This window comes from Mucor velutinosus (genome assembly GCF_035048745.1).
Source record: "Mucor velutinosus strain NIH1002 chromosome Unknown tig00001563, whole genome shotgun sequence".
Classification (NCBI taxonomy): domain Eukaryota; kingdom Fungi; phylum Mucoromycota; class Mucoromycetes; order Mucorales; family Mucoraceae; genus Mucor; species Mucor velutinosus.
The window spans coordinates 192,200-210,794 of record NW_027041904.1 but is presented as its reverse complement, the minus strand read 5'-3'; the positions used below and the strand labels follow the sequence as shown (position 1 = coordinate 210,794).

At 43.6% G+C, this 18,595-nt stretch overlaps 6 protein-coding genes across 6 annotated transcripts; 4 read left to right on the top strand and 2 right to left on the bottom strand.

Annotated features, from left to right (window-relative positions):
- Positions 1–47: 47 nt before the first annotated feature.
- On the bottom strand, positions 48–2,126 carry ATC70_008667 (Branched-chain amino acid aminotransferase; the record flags this gene model as incomplete). Its single annotated transcript, XM_064827913.1, has 2 exons — positions 48–1,918; positions 1,979–2,126. 2 exons carry the CDS (start codon positions 2,124–2,126, stop codon positions 48–50), a joined length of 2,019 nt encoding a protein of 672 aa, XP_064685115.1.
- Positions 2,127–3,654: 1,528 nt separating this feature from the next.
- On the bottom strand, positions 3,655–5,820 carry CAJ1_3 (DnaJ-like protein; the record flags this gene model as incomplete). The annotated part of the gene is made up of 4 exons (XM_064827912.1): positions 3,655–4,870; positions 4,925–5,072; positions 5,130–5,406; positions 5,461–5,820. The coding sequence occupies 4 exons, from the start codon at positions 5,818–5,820 to the stop codon at positions 3,655–3,657; spliced, it is 2,001 nt and encodes a 666-aa protein (XP_064685114.1).
- A 306-nt stretch (positions 5,821–6,126) lies between these two features.
- ATC70_008665 (uncharacterized protein) lies at positions 6,127–7,620 on the top strand (the record flags this gene model as incomplete). Its single annotated transcript, XM_064827911.1, has 1 exon — positions 6,127–7,620. One exon carries the CDS (start codon positions 6,127–6,129, stop codon positions 7,618–7,620), a length of 1,494 nt encoding a protein of 497 aa, XP_064685113.1.
- Positions 7,621–7,808: 188 nt separating this feature from the next.
- On the top strand, positions 7,809–9,502 carry ATC70_008664 (uncharacterized protein; the record flags this gene model as incomplete). The annotated part of the gene is made up of 3 exons (XM_064827910.1): positions 7,809–8,262; positions 8,316–9,049; positions 9,113–9,502. The coding sequence occupies 3 exons, from the start codon at positions 7,809–7,811 to the stop codon at positions 9,500–9,502; spliced, it is 1,578 nt and encodes a 525-aa protein (XP_064685112.1).
- A 1,855-nt stretch (positions 9,503–11,357) lies between these two features.
- On the top strand, positions 11,358–12,616 carry ATC70_008663 (uncharacterized protein; the record flags this gene model as incomplete). Its single annotated transcript, XM_064827909.1, has 3 exons — positions 11,358–11,989; positions 12,048–12,124; positions 12,192–12,616. The coding sequence occupies 3 exons, from the start codon at positions 11,358–11,360 to the stop codon at positions 12,614–12,616; spliced, it is 1,134 nt and encodes a 377-aa protein (XP_064685111.1).
- Positions 12,617–13,337: 721 nt separating this feature from the next.
- ATC70_008662 (uncharacterized protein) lies at positions 13,338–18,579 on the top strand (the record flags this gene model as incomplete). Its single annotated transcript, XM_064827908.1, has 13 exons — positions 13,338–13,749; positions 13,810–13,982; positions 14,040–14,285; positions 14,339–15,097; positions 15,156–15,251; positions 15,312–15,416; positions 15,473–15,720; positions 15,784–15,868; positions 15,929–16,230; positions 16,287–16,477; positions 16,529–18,270; positions 18,318–18,410; positions 18,472–18,579. The coding sequence occupies 13 exons, from the start codon at positions 13,338–13,340 to the stop codon at positions 18,577–18,579; spliced, it is 4,560 nt and encodes a 1,519-aa protein (XP_064685110.1).
- Between the last annotated feature and the right edge of the window lie 16 nt (positions 18,580–18,595).

Here is an 18,595-nt window from a genome sequence, read left to right as displayed (position 1 = left end):
GATGAAGATGGTATTTACAAAATGAAAGTCTAAGTATAGTATACAGTTTAACGAGCTACAGCAGCAGTTTCAGGAGCATTCCAAGTAGCAATGTTGAAGCGCTGAGAGAGAATGACATAGGACATCATGAGCAACATGTCTTTAAAGAGAAGTGGATCGCCGTTTTGTAAGAAGGTGTTCTTATTATGAATGAACTTTTCAGAATTGACCCAACCCATATTTTCAAGATTCTCTCTAGTGATGAGCTTGTTGATCAGGTCTATCACCATGGGATTGCGACCTTTAGAGGATGGAGCAACGTAGGGATGCTTGGTACGGTTGTAGATTTCGTCCGTAATATAGGGCTTGACAGCTTCCTTGAGGACCCACTTTTCATTCAACGAGCCATCGTCTTCGGTCTTGATCTTGAGGGAAGGAGGGAGATTGTTGACGTATTCGCACAGATGGTGATCCAAGAAGGGAGTACGAGCTTCAATCGAGTGAGCCATCTCACTACGGTCGCCAAGAGCGTTACAAAGGTAGTTGGGGAGCATGGTGTGATTTTCAATGTACATGGCTGTGTGGAGAGGATGCCATTTGGAGTTGGCCTTGTAACGAGCCATGCCATTAATGCTTTCAGCCATAGCCAAACCAGGGGCAGGAGAACCACATTGAGAGATGGCTGCGTCAGAGAAGCTTTCATCCTTCAAAGCAAACACGTTGCCCAGGATCTTGTGCGTGTTGACGCCGTTCACCATCTTGCGAGAACTATCCATATGGGAGAGATTAGATTCAGAGCTAACAAAGCCACCAATAATATCCTTGTTGGCACCAGCGAGTTTAGATCGAATGGCAAGCTTCTCTTTGGTCAAAGCACCAAATCCACCAGGAGTAGCATGATCTGCCTCACGAAGGTAATCATCATGGAAAAAGCCATAGCCGCCAAAGTGCTCATCAGAGCCTTCACCAGTCAAGACAACTTTGTAGCCTTGATCACGGACAAATCGAGACAGAAGGAATTTACCAACGCCATTCAAGTTGACCTGAGGTTGCTCGACATACCAAACGGAATCTTCAAAGTTGGCCAGCAGGTCCTCTTCAGTCAATGACAACTTCTTGAATTCAGCGTTACAGAACTGAGCTGTTCTTTCGGCAATAGTCGATTCATCTAGCTTTTCACTACCAGCAAAGGAGATGGAGAAGGCTCTCAATCTAGCGTCAGGGTTTGTCTCTCTCAACAACTTGGAGGCAATACCAGCAATACAGGAACTATCGATACCACCGCTCAGATAGACACCAAGAGGAACATCAGCTCTCAATCTGTGTCTGACAGCTTCAAGCAGTCTGTCATGAACACCTTGGACCATCTCCTCGACTGAACGAGTTTCCTTGACATGCTTGTCAGGATAATCAGCATCCCAATATGGACGGATTTCAATGGATCCAGAAGAAGTAGCAACGAGATAGTGAGCAGGAGGCAACTTGTAGACGCCCTTGAAGCAGGTTCTCATATCCGAGATGGCACCGTTATGTACAATCGAGTCAATGTCCCACTCAGCTTTCCAGCCCATAGGAATAAAGGACTTGATTTCACTAGCAACAAGCAAGGTGTCATTGGAGACAGTGTAATACAGAGGCTTGATACCGTAACGATCACGAGCAGCAATAAAGCGGTTCTTCTTGGCGTCATAGATGTTCAAGGCAAACTCGCCACGAAGATGATCCAGAAAACCCAAGTCGTATTCTTCATAGAGATGGAGAGCAATCTCGCTATCACTCTTGGTACTAAAGGCGTGGCCCTTGGCTTGCAGTTCAGTTCGAATGCGTTCAAAGTCATAGAGTTCACCATTCACAACAGATTGGATGCTACCGGAGGGGTTGCTCAAAGGCTGTTGGCCACCAGCTAAATCAATGATAGAAAGACGAACATGGCCTAGGGCTGTAGTAGAAATAAGTTAGTTTATTGCTACGCCGATCCTGATGTTTCATGTTCATTTACCACAACGTCCATCAGAAGACAAGAACTTGCCTCTGGAATCAGGGCCACGATGATGAATATATTGCAAAGCAGTGTCAAGATCAAGGTTTGGAAACTCTTGATGATGAGAAGAAGTGTCAAAATGGAAATAACTGCAGAAGCCACACATGTTTGTTGTATTAATTGTTATGGAACTATATAAAACTCGAGCAGAATCCAGCTTGTATTTATATTCTCTTGTCAGGTCGCTTATACATTTCATTTGTGAAATAGACCCAATACATCTGGGAGACATGTTTGGCCTTACAGATCTGATTTCTTTGAAATTCAGCAAGTTTGGCTAAATGTTGCATCCAGGCGTCCGTCGCGTCGTTTTTTTTTTTTCATAGCAGTACTATATCAAGATAATGAAGAGCTGTATGTCTACACAGATTATAGATCTATGCTTGAATCTGTTGCTTGTACCATGAAATTGACTCTCTATTTTGTCTTTTTGGCCACAAGTAGATATGTTTCAAATCCAAATGTAGATGATCAAGTTGATAGACAGCGGAAATCTTTCGGTTGAATAGTACTTCCAATATTTGTCAACTGGAATAATTTGCCCTAAAATAGGCATATCCATTTGACGTCGTTGTTACACATGTATCCGAGAAGAAGGGTCTCTTTTGACCAAAGTCATAAACATGCATAGTACATTGAACAAGGCTGTATATGGAGGCAGTCTACGAGCTCCAACTTTATATTGTGGCTTGCTAAATAACCTCGGTGCCTATATCTCTACAAAGTATAAATGCGTGTTTCGGGTTGCTGATGAGAATAAAGAGCTGTCATCAACATGGACAGTTGTATCATATTAACAAATTGCTTTACATTGCTGGTAATTATGATGATGGGGTGAATGATGTTCCATATTAATGCTTTAATCATATTGCTTTTTAGCCTCGGTTGGAATGATTTGTAGAATTTGCTATTAACTTGTTTCGGGTAAATCTTAACTGCTCGTTTCTACCGCCTATTCTACCTTTATTCTGACAAAACCAAAAAGACCAGCTTTCTATGTTTTAATGGACGGTATTCGACAGAATAGTTGAAAACTTACAAAGCATCCCGTCTTGGCATACTTCTCATCCAAGAGTCTGTCAATTTATTGCCTAAAGTTTGTGTGCTAAAAGTTCATTCACAACAACGCCTAATCACCTCCTATTGAATTATGATGCAAAGCAAGAGCTTAAACGAATAATGATTCAAAGATGCGTATTGATAGGTATCGCTGCCTTCCATATCTTGATGCATGGTAGGGGCTTGAGTTTATCTATTAGTGCGTATATACAGCATATGTTTGATATTTAGAGGCCCAATAGAAACACCAGACAAGGCTCCAACTCAGAAGGATGGTGCTTATTGATGTGGGTCGTGAAGGAACCAATCTTCAGAGAGATGTACCTATTGAAATAGAAGCTACCCTTAAAGATCTGGAGCAGCGCATTCGTTCTGTCGAGCACAAACCCATCGTTGAAAACATTCAGGTATTTTTTAGATAGCTTAAAGAAGCAATAATAAGCTATTTTAATTAGACCAAAATGCCATCATATCGAAAAGTACATCAAACAGTTGACGTTTCAGTTAGTTTTAAGCAGGCAGTTTTCCAAGTTTTCAAGGCATTTATTACATATCAAAACTCAAAGGAAAACACATTACTTTCTGTTCTTTCCCTTTCCCTTCTTCTTTTTACTGGCTGCAGATTTAGCAGGTGCTGGTGTGCTGGCTACCTTTTCCTTGACAGGCTCTGGTGATTGAGCAGCAGCGGTAGTGGAAGCAGCCTTTTTACCACCAATATTGGCACTACCTGTGCCACCAATGCCTCCGCCCTCCATCGAAACTCCTTGAGGACCCTTATTCAAGGCCTTTTTGTTCTTGCCCTTCATACGGAAAGTGGATCGTTCGTATTTAGGAATCCAACGCTCAGGATCAGGTTGCACATTGGGATCCATCTTCTTGGGATACAGAGTGGCTCTCTTCTTTTTAGTCTTTGGCTTCTTGACATGGACACCGTTGGGATCCTTCTTGACATAGCCACGCTTGACACCAGGCACAATTTTTTCCAAGGTTTCAACATCCAAATGGTTCAATGTGATGGCAGGCAAGGCATTGCCGTATTGTTCGGCCTTTTTAGGATCGACGTGGGCATAAGCAGCTATCAAGCCAGCAATAGCTTGAGCATCAGAGGGGTCTGCTTTTACCAACTGCTCATAATCAACCACGGCATCTTGATAACGGCCCGTCTTTAGCTTGAAGGCAGCAGTTTGCTTGATGGTAGAAGTAGGTGCAGCAGTGGATGTGAATGATGTATCGTTCTTCCACACTGAGGATGCCTCATCCAATGTCTCCATGGCCTTTTCAGGTTGGCCTGTTTGCTCATACAACCATACCAACAAGGCAATGAGAGCAGGTTTGTAATAACTTCCCTTGTCGTCCTTGACAGAAGCTAAATAAGATTCCAACGTTGATAATGCAGCAGCAGGTTGAGATTCCAGCAGTTGCAGTTGAATGGTGGCAAAACGAATAGCGAGAGAAGAAGGTTTCTTTTCAGCGTACTTCTTGAGCTCTTCCACAGCTTTAGCAGCCTTGTGTTGATGGTAAGTGGCACTGGCTAAAACGAGATACAAGTTGTCGTTGTCAGGATACTTGTCAATCAATTTCTGTGCTTGATCTCTGCAGGCAGAGTATTTTTGGCTGTACAGTTGCAATAAACTCTCGTTCATGTGGATAACTCTCTTTTGGTAGTTTTTGAGCTTGACATCGGCTTCTTTGCTGGTGGCAGTCTTTAAATGCTTGGCTGCTTCTTCCGTGTTCTTGCCTTGGTCGAGAGCAACCACATTGTTGGACACGACAGCAGCTACAGTTGCATCGCTGAAAAGGCATGGCGTCAGTACGCCTTCTTGGAACCGTGCTGGATCAACTTACTTTGAGTTTAATAATTGCTTGTAGATATTCATGGCATCGTTCGCACGTCCTTGCAGTTGATAGGTATAACCTAGTTGAGTGGAAATGACAGCCAACTCCTCCTCTTGCTCCTCCTTTGACATGCCTTGTGATCTGTCACTGCATTGCTCTATTTTACACACAATGTTGATATGGTGTATGTCGACTGTTTACTCTTTCCACTTACTGTGAGCCAATTCAAGTTGCTCTTGTGCCTTTTTGACATCGCCACGAGCCAAATAGACAGAAGCAGCATTGTAGGCAACTTCATAGAGATCAGCGCTTTCTTTCAGCTCTGCTTTATCCTTGACAGGGGCCCTGTTGCTTGTTGAGAAGAGTAATCCAGCCTTGGCAGCCAACAAATTGACTTGAATTTCATCGTACAAGTTGCTGTTCTTGTCGGATGACTTGAGGAGCGACTCGTAAACGTCCACGGCCCTTTCAAATTGACCTTGAGAGTAGAGCTATCACCCATTATGAGTTGTCATGCTGACAGCATCGAATTTCATCGCACTTACCAACTGTGCTTCGAGATACAACAAAGATGGATCGTTGGAAGCGTTCTTGGACTTGAGTTCTTGCAAGAGTTCCATGGCAGGCGCCAGCTGATTCGTGCGATAGTAACAATAGATCTTTTCATAAGAGAGGTCAATGTCGCTGTTTCTGAACTGACGAGCAATCATGGTGAGGGCGTCCTTGTATTTTTCGAGACGAATCAAGGTTACGACTTTACACTGAAGCGTAAGCTGGTCTTCTGGATTCAGTTTGATGAGCTTATCACAAATCTCCAGGCTGCGTTCGTCATCGTATTCATCCACTGTCTTTTTCAATTCAGTAAAAAGTTGAGTGATTTGCTGTTCTTTGGTTGCAGACGCCATGATGTCGAGTAAACCGCGTCGTTTGTATTCTGGTAAACAAAATGGAAAGTAAAAGAAGAAAGAAAATCAGACAATTTATAATTTACAGCGGCTTTTGGATGTGTCCACTGGGCAACTGAATGTAAGATTGAAAGTCTACATTTTAGATGTGCTTCTTTGTTTTTGTTTGGTTGGCGTCATGTTGTTTCCCTTTTGCATTCGACTTTCCGTTTAGCACTGAAAGGCCTCTCCTTGGATCTATTTAAGCTGCTGCAATGTCTCTTTCTTTCTCTCATTCCTTTCTCTCTCTCTTTCCTTACATCTTCAATGGCAGCAGACATCAGATATCAAAAGCCAGACACCATTGACACCACCCGCACTCAGAAAAGCATCGCCCCTATCTCTGCCGTGTACGAAAAACCAAATGCCTACGACGAGGGGCCTCCTAAGGTCATCACAGCAAGTCGGCATGGCAGTCGTAGCAGTAGGATGACAGTCGATTCGTTTGCTAGTCGCTATTTCCAGAGGAACAATAACGGAACGACAACATGTCAAAGTCCTGCCCTGTCCTCTGCTTCTACTAACAGTACAACCACAGATCTTGAAACTGTCTACTCGCCCAACACCCCTCTCGGATCTCCTCCTTCATCGCCAAAGAAACTCTCCAAAAAGCCCTACACATCCCAGATCACATCCTCCATCTTGAGCCAATCTACACCTACCACGCAAACAACCTTGATGGCTCATCAGGACGAGCTGCTCAAAGATGCGCCTGCTTATGTGATGCCCTCATCGCCTGCCAATAGCATCACAGGCATTGACACAGACACCATTACTGCAGAAACACTGGCCCACCACCGCAACAAGAGCAACAAAAATGCTGCAAACATTGTGGCAGCAGCAGCAGCAGCACTGCTATCCAATGACAGTGGCATCGCATCATCTTTTTTTCTGCAACAGAGCAAAAGCCGTACTACAAAGCCGGCTGGTAACAGCAAAACAAAGAATAATGTCATTGTTTACAACTTTAAAAAAGCGAGTATACTGAAGCCAAACCAGCACCACATTTACTTGCACATTGGTCATGAAGACGAGCAGGACGACGAGGAAGTGATGGTGTACCGCAAGATACAGCCGTATTCGTCGTGGGGGCTGCAGAGCATGCTGTACTGCAATCAGAACGATGGGCAAGGCATCAAAGTAGCGGAGGCGAGGCGAGGTGCATTTCAAAAGCATATCTCGATTGAATCAGCAGACTACCAAGACAGTCTTATTGACGACATTGCACAATCTCATATTCCAACCTTAAAAGCAGCTGCAGCAAACACAGTGTACTGTCAAGACCTCGTCAAGAGATCGCAATCCAACATTTTGTTTGAATATGAAACTTGGTTTCATGGCTCCTGCATGCGATGGAAGCGGCCCAGCCTGCTCTCTCATGACTTTACATGCGAGATCAAGCTCACAAAGCAAGAAAAAAAACAGCAGTTGCAGCAGCAGTTATTGCAGCAAAAGATGAACCCGTCCAAGAAGAAAAAGCAGACCAAGTCCACCAAGGACGACGGCTTTATTGACAGTGATAGCGACAATGAGGAGGATGATCACGACAATCATAGCCATAAAACGTGCAGACGATGGAAACTGATTGCGGAATTCCACAGCCACAAGTTAAACTACCTCAGCAAATCACTGGGAAAGCTGTCTATTGATCTGGACATTCTGAACCAGGTGGAAAAAGACCGTTGCGACCTGCTGGAGGCCAACATTGTCATGACAACATGCACCTTGATTGATTTAATAAGGGACATCATGGGCAAGTGAGGGTGAAGCAAAGTTGTACAGTTGAATATGTGTTTGTTTTGTTTCTTCAATAAAGTTTACTCTTTTTCCATATGAAACGCCTTGACATCCATGAAACCCTTCTTTCCAAAGCGTATAAATACAAGGCCACTCCATGTCCATTCTCTTTCTTTTCCCCCTCTCTTCAGATCACAACCACAGCAGCAAAGATGTACGTTATTTGTAAACTGCTCTATATAGCCATTTTTGCGCTACTCTCTGCTGCTCCACCTTATTTACCCCTCTATTACCACGACGTCCTTAATTTCTCGTCTGATCAAATTGGCCTTGTGCTGGCTATTGCTCCCTTTATTCAATCCGTGGCATGCCCGTTATGGACATATATTGTTGACAAAAAACCAACGTTACACGGCCCCATCATGGCCATCACAAGTTTTCTGGGCGGTTCTGCTGTTATTGGGATTATGATCATCGGGCATTCCGTTTCATCAGAAGTGGTGGTACCAAAAACACTCGACCTGCTGTCCATGCAGCTCTCCAACGCCGCCTTGGTCACCATCACATCTGCTTTGGCTTTGACGTTTGCCTTCTTTACGTTGCCCAACATGTCCCTTGTGGACAGCGCGGTCATGAAGATATTGGGCCCAAACAAGATTCTATACGGTAAAAGGTAGCAGACACATGTAGATTCAGCGGTAACTGATGTTGATGTATAGGTGAACAGCGGTTATGGGGATCTGTATCTGCAGGTTTGACTATTCTACTGGTGGGCCAGCTATTGTCCATGACAGGCAACTTTGACATGCTGTTCTATGTGTTTGGAACAGCAACGGCGCTTTTCATGGTATTTTCATGCTTTGCCAAGGTGAATGAGCAAGATGTGCAATACATTCTTGTACCTGAAACCTCACATGAGCCCTCCTTGGAGCATGTTTTGAGCCATCACACAGCCACTGGCAGAAAACTGGTCCCTGTGACCACAGACACATCAGAAAAACTGCTCAACGCTCGTGTGCCCGTCAACAACTACAACAGCATCTCATCCGACAGCAACAACCACAGCAACAGCCATTACGTGGATCTATTCAAAACAGCCAGCATTGCCTCTGCTCATACCATCCGTGAGGAAGCAGATGAAACTCTAGATGTGATCGGTCACCTTGACCTCGGTTTGTCTATTTCTCGTATTGCTTCCATTGATCAGTCCATGGCTGCAGGTCTCCAGGACATTTCCACAGAAGGCATCCCGACTGCCAAGAACGTGATCAAATCTGTGCGCGTTTTGAGTTTTCTGGTGGCTACACTCCTGTTTGGTTTTGTCCTGTCCGTCATTGTCAATTTCCTGTTCTTGTTCCTGAGTCGAGATTTGCACATGCCCGCAAACTGGATCGGCTGGACTGGACCTACCACAGGTATCACTGAGCTCTTGTGCTTTTGCTTCTCCAAACAAGTCAGTAGTCGATCACCATGACACTCACATTGGGCTTTGACTCATCTCTCTTTGTTTTGTTAGTTGACTGAAATATGTGGTGTGACAAATATGATCTTGATCGCCCATGTGGCCACTATTGTGCGTTGCTTAATGTATACAATCCTGGTACCTGATTCAACTTTCACCAATGTCAGTGCTCTGGTCCTGCAAACACTGCATGGTGTGGGTTTTGGTATCTTTTGGGCAACGGCAGTGAGTGAAATAGATGGCTTCTTTCCTCCTGAACAGAGATCAGTTGCACAAGGTATTTTAGGCGCCCTTCATTTTGGCCTAGGCACAGGGTTGGGTGCACTTGCAGGAGGCTACATGTACGAGTATCTGGGAGCTGTTGTTATGTTTCGGGTTGTAGCTGCTGTTGCAGCATTTAATATGGCCTTGTTTTATACAGGAAGATTAAGTAGATTTCAATAGTAATAAACTCATCTCTTGCTAGATAGTATATAGTAGCTGTTATACTATTCAGATCGCCATCCTCTTTTTATAGCATCAAGAACAGCATATATCACTGATACAGTGCTTCCACTATCAACTTACCGAATTTTTGACAACACTGCACACTTTTTTGAAAAATATTGCCCACTTGTGCGAGGTTGAATGGGTTGAATAAGAGATTGAATGGGTTGAATGAAGGTTGAATGAAGGTTGAATGGAGGTTGAATGGAGGTTGAATGAGAGGTTGAATGAGAGGTTGAATGAGATTTTGCCAAACGACAAGGTTCCCATCATTCAACCTCCATTCAACCTCCATTCAACCTCCATTCAACCTTCATTCAACCCATTCAACCTTCATTCAACCTCCATTCAACCTTCATTCAACCTTCATTCAACCTTCATTCAACCTTCATTCAACCTTCATTCAACCTTCATTCAACCTTCATTCAACCTTCATTCAACCTTCATTCAACCTTCATTCAACCTTCATTCAACCTTCATTCAACCCATTCAACCTTCATTCAACCTTCATTCAACCCATTCAACCTCTCATTCAACCTTCATTCAACCTTCATTCAACCTTCATTCAACCTTCATTCAACCTTCATTCAACCCATTCAACCTTCATTCAACCTTCATTCAACCTTCATTCAACCCATTCAACCTTCATTCAACCTTCATTCAACCCATTCAACCTCTCATTCAACCCATTCAACCTCTCATTCAACCCATTCAACCTCTCATTCAACCCATTCAACCTCCGTTCAACCTCCATTCAACCCATTCAATCTCTTATTCAACCCATTCAACCTCGCACAAGTGGGCAATATTTTTCAAAAAAGTGTGCAGTGTTGTCAAAAATTCGGTAAGTTGATAGTGGAAGCACTGTATACCGCCAGCCGCCTTAATCAATTGAAACTCAGGCCAGTCTTTTTCGTTCAAAATGGTCTTTAAAGGACTTTAAATAAAAACCTGGAGCTCGTCTCCCCTACAAAAAAAAATTTTTTTTGGTCTTTTGTCGATTTGGAGAATCTATTTTGTTAAAATCGACTATATAAGTCGCCATAATCATCCTATGCTTTCTTAATCTTCCTTGGAGTACTTTTCAAGGCGCATCTGACGGTGCTAATTATTAAAGATGTTTAGAATAAGCTTATTGAGCAATGCTTGAAAATATGAAATGACGTTTTTGGCGAAAATGTCGAGAATTCACAAATGAATGTATCACAAAGCTAGTTTCAGAGGTTACTCTGGATCGACAGAAAAGTTTTGATCTAATATGTGTCATAACAAAAGTCTTCAATTTCGAGGTCAAAAACGCAATCGTTTGATTTTCGGTGAAAACCAAGAGGGGTCCTCATGCTTTTTGGTCGATTTTTGGTGATCCCAAAAAAGTTGAACAAAGGTGTTTGTAAGTAACTGCTGGACGAGAGAAACCGTTTGGCGCTATTTTGGCGGTCTAAAATGGCTTCCAGCAAGAGAAATCGCGGCCCAACTGCAACCAGATTTCGCTGTCATTTGCATGCTTTTGAAGAGTAAGATGTAATGCAAGTGCGTTGCATGCTCACACATAAGCTGTTTTTGTGGATACAGTCGCGGAGCATCCTAGTAAAACCAGATCTAAAGTAACAGGTTGTTTGTAGAGGTCCATCTCAATATTAAAAAGCGAGTATGTTTTGCTCAAATACACCTGATCTTAGTAATTACTAAACATGGCAGTAATGGATCAACGTGCTGACAATGAATGTTGATCAAGGGACAGCCATTGAAAGGTGACAGAAAACATTTTTTTCCTCTTGCAGACTTAAATTTTCCGTTTACTCTATACCAAACCATGACGGCAACAACCAGTGCGCCTCTCTATTACATTCGATTTTTGAAACCACCGCCAACAGAATGTCTAGTAGGACAACACTTTACTATTGTATGGACCATAGAAAGTGATTTAGGAGACCAAACATGCTGGGAGACTGTACCTGTCAGCATCAGTCTTGAAGGATGTTCACAGCTTGGATTACGTGAATTGAATGCAGATCCTAAAGGCAACTCGAAAAAGAAGGCGGCAGCACTTGCAAAGCCATACATGTTGGAGAAGGTAGCATTAGCACGCGAGATACCACTTGTCTTTGATCCATTACGAGGTGGCGGTATTGTCACCAAAGTAGTGATTGAACAGATGCCAGGACAGCCATTACCTATCGGCACCATTGTCAATATTCAGCTTGGTATCAGGCTGGCAGCAGCAGCACGAAGTGGGCCTAGCCATGGCATATGGCAACATGCTTACGAATTCCAGCAAATGTGGCTGATACCTACTTGGTCGACCCCAATTGCAACCACTGTGGCGAAACAGCGACATGGCGATGTCAAAGAAAGTGGAGATCAGGCAGAGAGAGTGCTGATGGCTCATCAAACAAAAGTGTGCATAAGAGAGGATGCGGTACAGAGCATAGCGCGACATGTGTGGTATGTGTCTATCCTCATTGGACGTAGTAGTGCTCTCAATTCATGCGACTTCACTCAGGGATTGTGGACTGGGGATGTGTCAGTTCTTGTCAGAAAGTAAGCTGGATCGTAAATACAACACCATGCTCGAATTAGGTATGCATTGCTTGCTGGAAATCTGCCTGTCTTGCAAACGCTAATCACGATCGAATTTGGCACGTAGGCAGTGGAACAGGCTTAGTAGGCATTTATGCAGCAGAGCTACTGAGTCCAAAACGAGTCTACTTGACAGATCTGCCAGATGCACTAGAAATCATGCAACAAAATGTGGATTTAATGAGTCATACAAAAGTCGAGGTGCTGGTGAAGGAGCTGTCGTGGGGACCTGAAAAGCAGAATCAGTACAGTGATGTCGATCTTGTATTACTGACAGATGTGCTCTACAATCAAGGATCGCACGACCTGCTACTGGCCACTTTGGACTGGCTGTTGGACAATGACAATTGCAGAGCATTGCTTACATACAAGGAGCGTAATCCTGATGAGAGAGAGTTTTTCGAAAAGGTTTCTCAGAGGGAATGGAAGTGCCAAAGAGTCGAGAACTATCCACATTTGGTGTGTGAAGTATACTGGATTACTAAAAACTAGCAGATCAATAAATCAACTGTACATACATAATGCGAATGCATAGAGGAGATATTCCCATGAGCTACATGATATATATATATATATATATATATATATATTTGCCTACAGGTATATGTAGGCGAGGCTTTTGAGTAGGTACTTTTTCAAACCTTTTCTAAAATGTCGGACACAAGTGAAGGTTACCAGGAACAATCTAGATACGCTGACTTTGACATTAGACAAGGGCCACCAAGATGGATATGTGGTTTTTGCAAGCAAGAAAACCATTACAGTCAGTCCCCTTGCTTCAGGTGTGGTCGACACACAAGGTCGGATTTTTTGGATTGGACTTGTCAAAGGTGTAACTTTACTACAAACTGTAGACATTATAGCGTCTGCTATAGATGTAGAGTGAAACGATGCCCCTTCTAGCTTACTCAGTCACTGTATATATATAAATAAAACCTTACACTGTGTCATTTGTATCTAGTAAACTCTAATAGTGCTCAGCCAAATATGCTCACATCGTTAGTCACTGTAGCTCTTGCAACCATTTAGCTCCTTCAAGTAGTCTTTCTGACACTTCAAATGTCCTTGCTCAATGGCAGTAGCAAAACTAGCAAATAGGGTTGATTGCTTGAACATTTTTAGTATACCGCTTCAAGAAAAGGAGGCTTAAACAAAACAAACTAAAGACACATACAAGCACTCTTTTTTTCTTTCTCTGCTTCAATTCATCAAAATGGCAAAGAAAAAGTCCAAGGTCGTGTCCAACCGTGGCTATGCCACTACATCAGCGCCCTCCAGAAAGATAGAACCAGCGCCCAAAGCTGCTGAGGCAGTTACAGAAACAGCATCTCCTGCAAAAGAGCCACAGGATCCTTTCCAGGACATTTTGACACCTGCCGCAGACACACCAGCAGCGCTTGAAGCAAAACCAGCAACGGAACCAACTGAAGACCCAGTGATGAAATTGATGAAAAAGTACGAATCATTGAACGACCATAAAGCACAGGTCGCATTGGAGCGATTGCTTAAGGAAGATCCACAAGTGCAGCAACTTGCACCAGACAGACTCAAAAAGTTTCGCCTAACAGCAGAGCTGGAAAAGGAACTACTTCAAGTGATCAAGCACAAGCACGGTGATATCTTTGGTAAGTTTCTCATCTATCTTTGGGAGCGTCGATACAGTGCTGATCTGGCACATGTGATAGGTAAATTTGACCAGCCAGTCTTGAACAATGCAAACGAGTACGAGAAGGAAAAAGTGGTCAGCCAATTTGACGTCTTGTATCGAGTGTTGATCAAGCTTGGATTCGACGATGAAGATGTGGCTGCTTCGTTTGAAGCCACTTTCTCCAAGTCTATCGATGATCATTTGGATTGGGTATGTGTGGATGCGTGTGAGATGTGTGGATTAGTGTGATTGACTCTCTGTGTGTAGCTTTGTGTTAATGTACCTTATGAAAGAATGCCCATTGGTTTCTTTGACAAGTATTTCAATGAGAATGGGGATGATGAACAGTTGGTTTTACTATCAAATCAAGGCAAAAACAACAAGCATGTGTTTGACATGGAGCCAGCCAAAGAGGAAGAGCCAGCCGTGCTGGTGGAAAAGAAGTTTAACAAGCAGGAGGAGGACGACCATGCCATGAGATCTCGTATCTTGCAAGCAGCACAGCAGTACATGGTACGTAGGGTTGTGTTTAACAATAAATCCGTGGCTCATTGTATATGCTGCAGGATGAGGAGGAGGATCTAGACATCAATGAACAATATGCCAATACCAAACTGCAGCTGGCCGACCTGGAAAAACTGCTTCCAAACACAAACAAGGATGATGACAGTAAAAAGAAGAAGAAAAAGAAGTCTGCTGCTGATTCAGATGCTCAAAAGCAACCTATTGTTCTCACTGACGCTCAACTCGAAAAGACAAGAAAGGACATCAAGAAATTAAAGGACAAATTAGCTAGTTTAGAAGCTGATTGGGATTTTGATAAAAAGGCAGCACAGGAATTATATACAGAGAAGGTCATGGCAGTTGCAGAAAAAAACCGTCAGGAAAAAATAGAGGCTCAGGCACAATTGAAGAAAAAGCAGCAAGAGGAAGCAGAGGCATCCAGCGCTGCCACGGAGGAGGCATCAGAAAAGGTGGATGATGATGACGAGGGTGGATTGTTTGGAGGTTTAATGTTGGGAGAAGAAGAGGAAGCTGCCATCATGGCTACTACAACCACACCTACGACCGCATCTACCAATTGGAATATAGTGGATCTCAGTGTGTCTAAATCTTATGTGGGTAGATATCCAAAAGACATTATGTTGGATCACTGCAACAAGCAAAAATTGGGAAAGATCTCATACAATGCAACAAATGAAGGCTCTGGTATTTGGAGAGCCACTGTCAAAATAGCTAAAGACGGCTACAATCTTTTACTCAAGTATGAGCTGCCTGAGGCAACCGGAGCATCCAGTAAGCAAGATGCTATACAATTGATTGCAGTGAGTGCATGACCACTTTACAGCATTTGGTCACATTGTTGATCGCTTTTATATCTAGGCGTATGCTCTTTTTGAAATGGATCCCACATCGTCAGTATACAAAGTGTTGCCTGTTACTTATAGAAATATCTGGCAAACTTGGGCAGAAGAAAAGGCAAGCAGTTCTGAATGCTGATACAAAGGAGAGCTATGAGACTAATTCATCACTCAACAGAAACTTCGTGAAGATGGCCCTAGACTGGAAGCAGAGAGAAAGAGATTAGCATTGCTGGTGGATCTGGTTGAAAGATCTGCTGTCAAATCCAACGCCAAACGCAATGTAAGTTGTGCATATGCCATCTTATAGACCATCTAGTTTAACCTCTACAGAAACAGTCAATTACAGACGATATATCAGATACCATTATCAGTGACAAGGCTGTTACCAGTTCCAAGCAAAAAGTGCAGAAGCAACAAAAGATGTTTGATCGAGTCAAGCAAAACTTTGGCAAGCGCTTAGATACCAAAGACTATATGGCCATGAAGGACAAGAGAAAGGATTTGCCCATTACTGCTCACAGACAAGAGATTTTAGACCTTGTCAAGAATAACCAAGTGCTGATCATATCTGGTGAAACTGGTTGGTAAGTTGGATAACAATTTACATTGAACTTTTCTTTACTGATGCCCCCACCCCCCTCTTCAAGTGGTAAGAGTACTCAAGTACCTCAATTTCTAGCAGAGGATCTATTGATGGGATGCTTTGATGGAGGATCTGTTATCTGTACTCAGGTATTAAGCTGTGATTCGCCTTTCATATCAACATACTAAGCCATATACACACACACATAGCCACGTCGTATCTCTGCCATGTCCATTGCCAACCGAGTCTCTGCTGAGATGGGTGATCGCCCCAGAAGTACAGGCAGTCGTGATGCGATGGTGGGCTATCAGATTCGAATGGAAAACAAGGTCTCTGCTGAAAACGTCCTGCTGTTCTGTACAACTGGTATTCTGTTGCGTCGACTGGAAAGCGACACGTATCTGGAGGGCGTTACGCATGTTGTGGTGGATGAAGTGCATGAACGTACCATTGAAAGTGATTTCTTGCTGGTCGTGTTGCGAAAACTGTGCCGTCTTCGTACGGATCTCAAGTAAGTTTGGATCGTGGCAAATAGTAGCAACGCGGTATTGATGCGTGTTTGTACAGGGTGATTTTGATGAGTGCCACAGTAGAAGCAAGTCGATTCTCGCAGTACTTTGGTAATTGTCCAGTAGTCTCTGTGCCTGGTAGAACCTACCCTGTACATGTGCAGTTTCTGGAGGACATTGTGCAAGATACAGGCTATGTGCTGGAAGAAGATTCGCCTTTTGCAGTAAGACGTGCGCGAGTCAAGACAGGTAAAGTCCTCACACTCTCTTGATGGCTTGCAGCTACTGACACTGGCGTAGAGTCTGGCAATATCAATGTCTCTGGCCAGCATGGTTCGTCCAAGCGTGTCCACTATGAGATGTTTGAGGAAGACTCTGATGATGATGATCCTTACGACCCTACCCGCATTGAATCCAAGCTCACAGTCGAATCAGCAGCCTCTACGGACACAGAAGATGATGATGGCGAGACTAAAAAGTACAATCGACAGACCAGAAAGATGATTAAACGCATGGACGACAAGAAAATCAACTATGATTTGATCCTGGAGCTGCTGGATCACATTTGCATACCTAAAAAGAGCAAGACAGGAGAGGATATTGCAGCAGACAAGGCCAATGAACTGCAAACCAAAGGATTCAACGTGCCGGATACAGGCGCTATTCTCGTATTTTTGCCGGGTATGAACGAGATTCGCAAGCTGTATGATCTCGTTTCCAGTCATAACGTGTTTGGCGATGAAAAGAAGTTTTTGCTGATTGCACTGCATTCTGCCCTCTCATCTGAACACCAAGAAAAGGCGTTTGATGTACCTCCTGAGGGTGTCCGAAAGATTGTATTTTCTACCAACATTGCAGAAACTGGCGTTACCATCAGTGATGTTACGATTGTCATTGATACGGGCATGGCCAAGGTGGTCAGCTACGACGACGAAAAGAGAGTTACTCGTTTGTTGCAGAAATACGTAGCCAAGGCGAATGCGCGTCAACGGCGTGGTCGTGCTGGTCGTGTACAAGAAGGTGTTTGTTTTCATCTGTTTACAGAAAAGAAGTTTGAAGAGCTACCTACCTACGAAACACCAGAGATCCTCCGTTTGCCCTTGGAGGAGCTGTGTCTTCGTATCAAGGTGTGTGGTTTGGGTGCTATTCGTGATGTTCTGGGTGCAGCACTGGATGCGCCTACCAGCAAGATGATTGACAACGCCATCTTGACGTTGCAAGAAGTACAAGCCTTGTCTACCGATGGCAAAGAGACATTGACGCCCTTGGGTTCACATTTAGCCAACCTGCCTGTGGATGTTCACATTGGCAAGATGATCCTGTTTGGCGCCATCTTCCGCTGTCTCGACCCCATCCTGACTATTGCTGCTGCCCTCAGCTTCAAGAGTCCCTTTGTCAGACCCTTTGGTAAAGAAGACGAGGCCGATGCCGCTCGTGATCGATTCCGTGTGCAAAACTCTGATTTCCTGACCATTTACAAGGCGTACCACGTTTGGCGTGAACATTTGATCGACTTGCGCGAAAACAAGGCTACCATCTCAAGTTTGCAGAGAAAGATGCGCCAATTCTGTAAAGAAAACTTCTTGAGCGAGCAAAACCTAGAGATGATTGAAGACATGAAGCGTCAGTACATGGAGCTGCTGGTCAGTATTGGCTTTGTCAAGTCGACAGACAATGATTATCTCGCTCAGTTTGACGTGAAGCGACGAGGCATTCAGCTGTGTAAAATGCCAGAAACATACAACACGTACAGCTTCTCCCTGCCAATCATCAATGCTGCGCTAACCGCTGGTTTATATCCCAAGATTGCAGAATACGCACCCACCTCCAGACAGATTATCAACAAGAATTTGGAGCTTTCGGTTCATCCTTCTTCCATGCTGTTCCGCAAAGAGCATGTGTTTACTTCAGGCTTTTTGGTGTACAACACAGTGGTGATGAATAACGCCAATGGACAAATGAAAGACAAGGTCTACATGTGGGAGGCATCTTGCATTGATGCTGTGGCTGTGATTCTGTTGGCTACTGGCATTGACATCAAGGTATGGTATAGAAATGGAGACCACAGCGACTACTCACATTTGCGTAGTACAAACAGCGAAAGATCATACTCGACAATTGGATCCACTTTGATTGCTTCGCAAGAACTGCAGTTTTACTCAAGTTTTTGCGTCAGGAGTTGGTAAGCGTTCATGACGAGGTGTACAGCTTTTCTTTTATTATGGACTAACATACGCATGTAGAATAACTGGCTTGCTGAAAAAATGGATCAACCAGATTTGGATTTGAGTCAGCATAACGAGGATGTCTTGGATGTCTTGGTGAGAACGCTTGAATCAAAGACATGTTGAGTGCTATAATAAAAGA